The sequence below is a fragment of the Rattus norvegicus genome, chromosome 1 (genome assembly GCF_036323735.1).
Source record: "Rattus norvegicus strain BN/NHsdMcwi chromosome 1, GRCr8, whole genome shotgun sequence".
NCBI lineage: Eukaryota > Metazoa > Chordata > Mammalia > Rodentia > Muridae > Rattus > Rattus norvegicus.
Genome location: NC_086019.1, coordinates 168,238,035 through 168,238,976, shown reverse-complemented (window position 1 = coordinate 168,238,976; position 942 = coordinate 168,238,035). Strand labels below are relative to the sequence as shown.

The 942-nt window shown below is 47.1% G+C and overlaps 1 protein-coding gene across 1 annotated transcript; it reads right to left on the bottom strand.

Annotated features, from left to right (window-relative positions):
* Or52h9 (olfactory receptor family 52 subfamily H member 9) lies at positions 1 to 942 on the bottom strand. The gene has a single exon (NM_001000546.1). The coding sequence runs from the start codon at positions 940 to 942 to the stop codon at positions 1 to 3; it is 942 nt and encodes a 313-aa protein (NP_001000546.1).

Below are 942 nucleotides of genomic sequence, written 5' to 3'. Positions count from 1 at the left end.
TCATTGTGTCTTTCTCAAAGAGAAGAAAAGAAGGAATTTGTCCTGGATCTGCTTGGTCTTTACTCCATATACAACTGGATTTAGAGCAGGAGGGATAGCCACATAGAAGTTAGCAAATAAGATGAGAACATTACGAGGAACACTGTGCCCAAAACGATGGGCGAGGATGGAGAAGAAGGCAGGTGTGTAGAACATGAGGATGACACAGACATGGGAGCCACATGTGCTCAAGGCCTTCTGGCGGGCACCCTGGGAAGAGAGAAGAAAAACTGCCCGGAGGATGAAGATGTAGGATACTGCAATCAGGATGACATCTGAGATTACAGTCATGAGGGGAACAGAAAACCCATACCAGATGTTGATAGAGATGTCTGCAGAGGAAAGCCTTGCAACACCTATATGCTCACAGTATGTGTGAGGAATGACACGAGTCTTGCAAAATGGCAACCGTCTGAGCAGGAAAACATCTGGCAGGATGACTGAGAAGCTCCTCACAATGATGCTCACCATAATCTTGACAATCACCTGCGGAGTCAGAATGGTGCTGTACCTCAAGGGCAAGCAGATAGCCACGTAGCGATCAAACGCCATGGCTAACAGGATAGCCGAGTCCACCACAAAGCTGAAATGGAGGAAAAACATCTGACTGAGACAACCAGAGAAAGTTATTTCTTGGGACCCAAACCAAAGGTTACTGAGCAGTTTGGGCACTGTGGCAGTGGACAAGATGATGTCTGTGCTGGCCAGCATGGACAGGAATATAAACATGGGCTCGTGGAGGCTCTGCTCCACTGCGATCAGGTAGAGGAGAATGCAGTTGCCTACAATAGCCACAACATAGATGACACAAAAGGGAATCCCGATCCAGATGTGGAACTTTTCCAAGCCAGGTATGCCAACAAGAATGAAGGAATATGGGTTGTAGCAGCTTAGGTTATACAT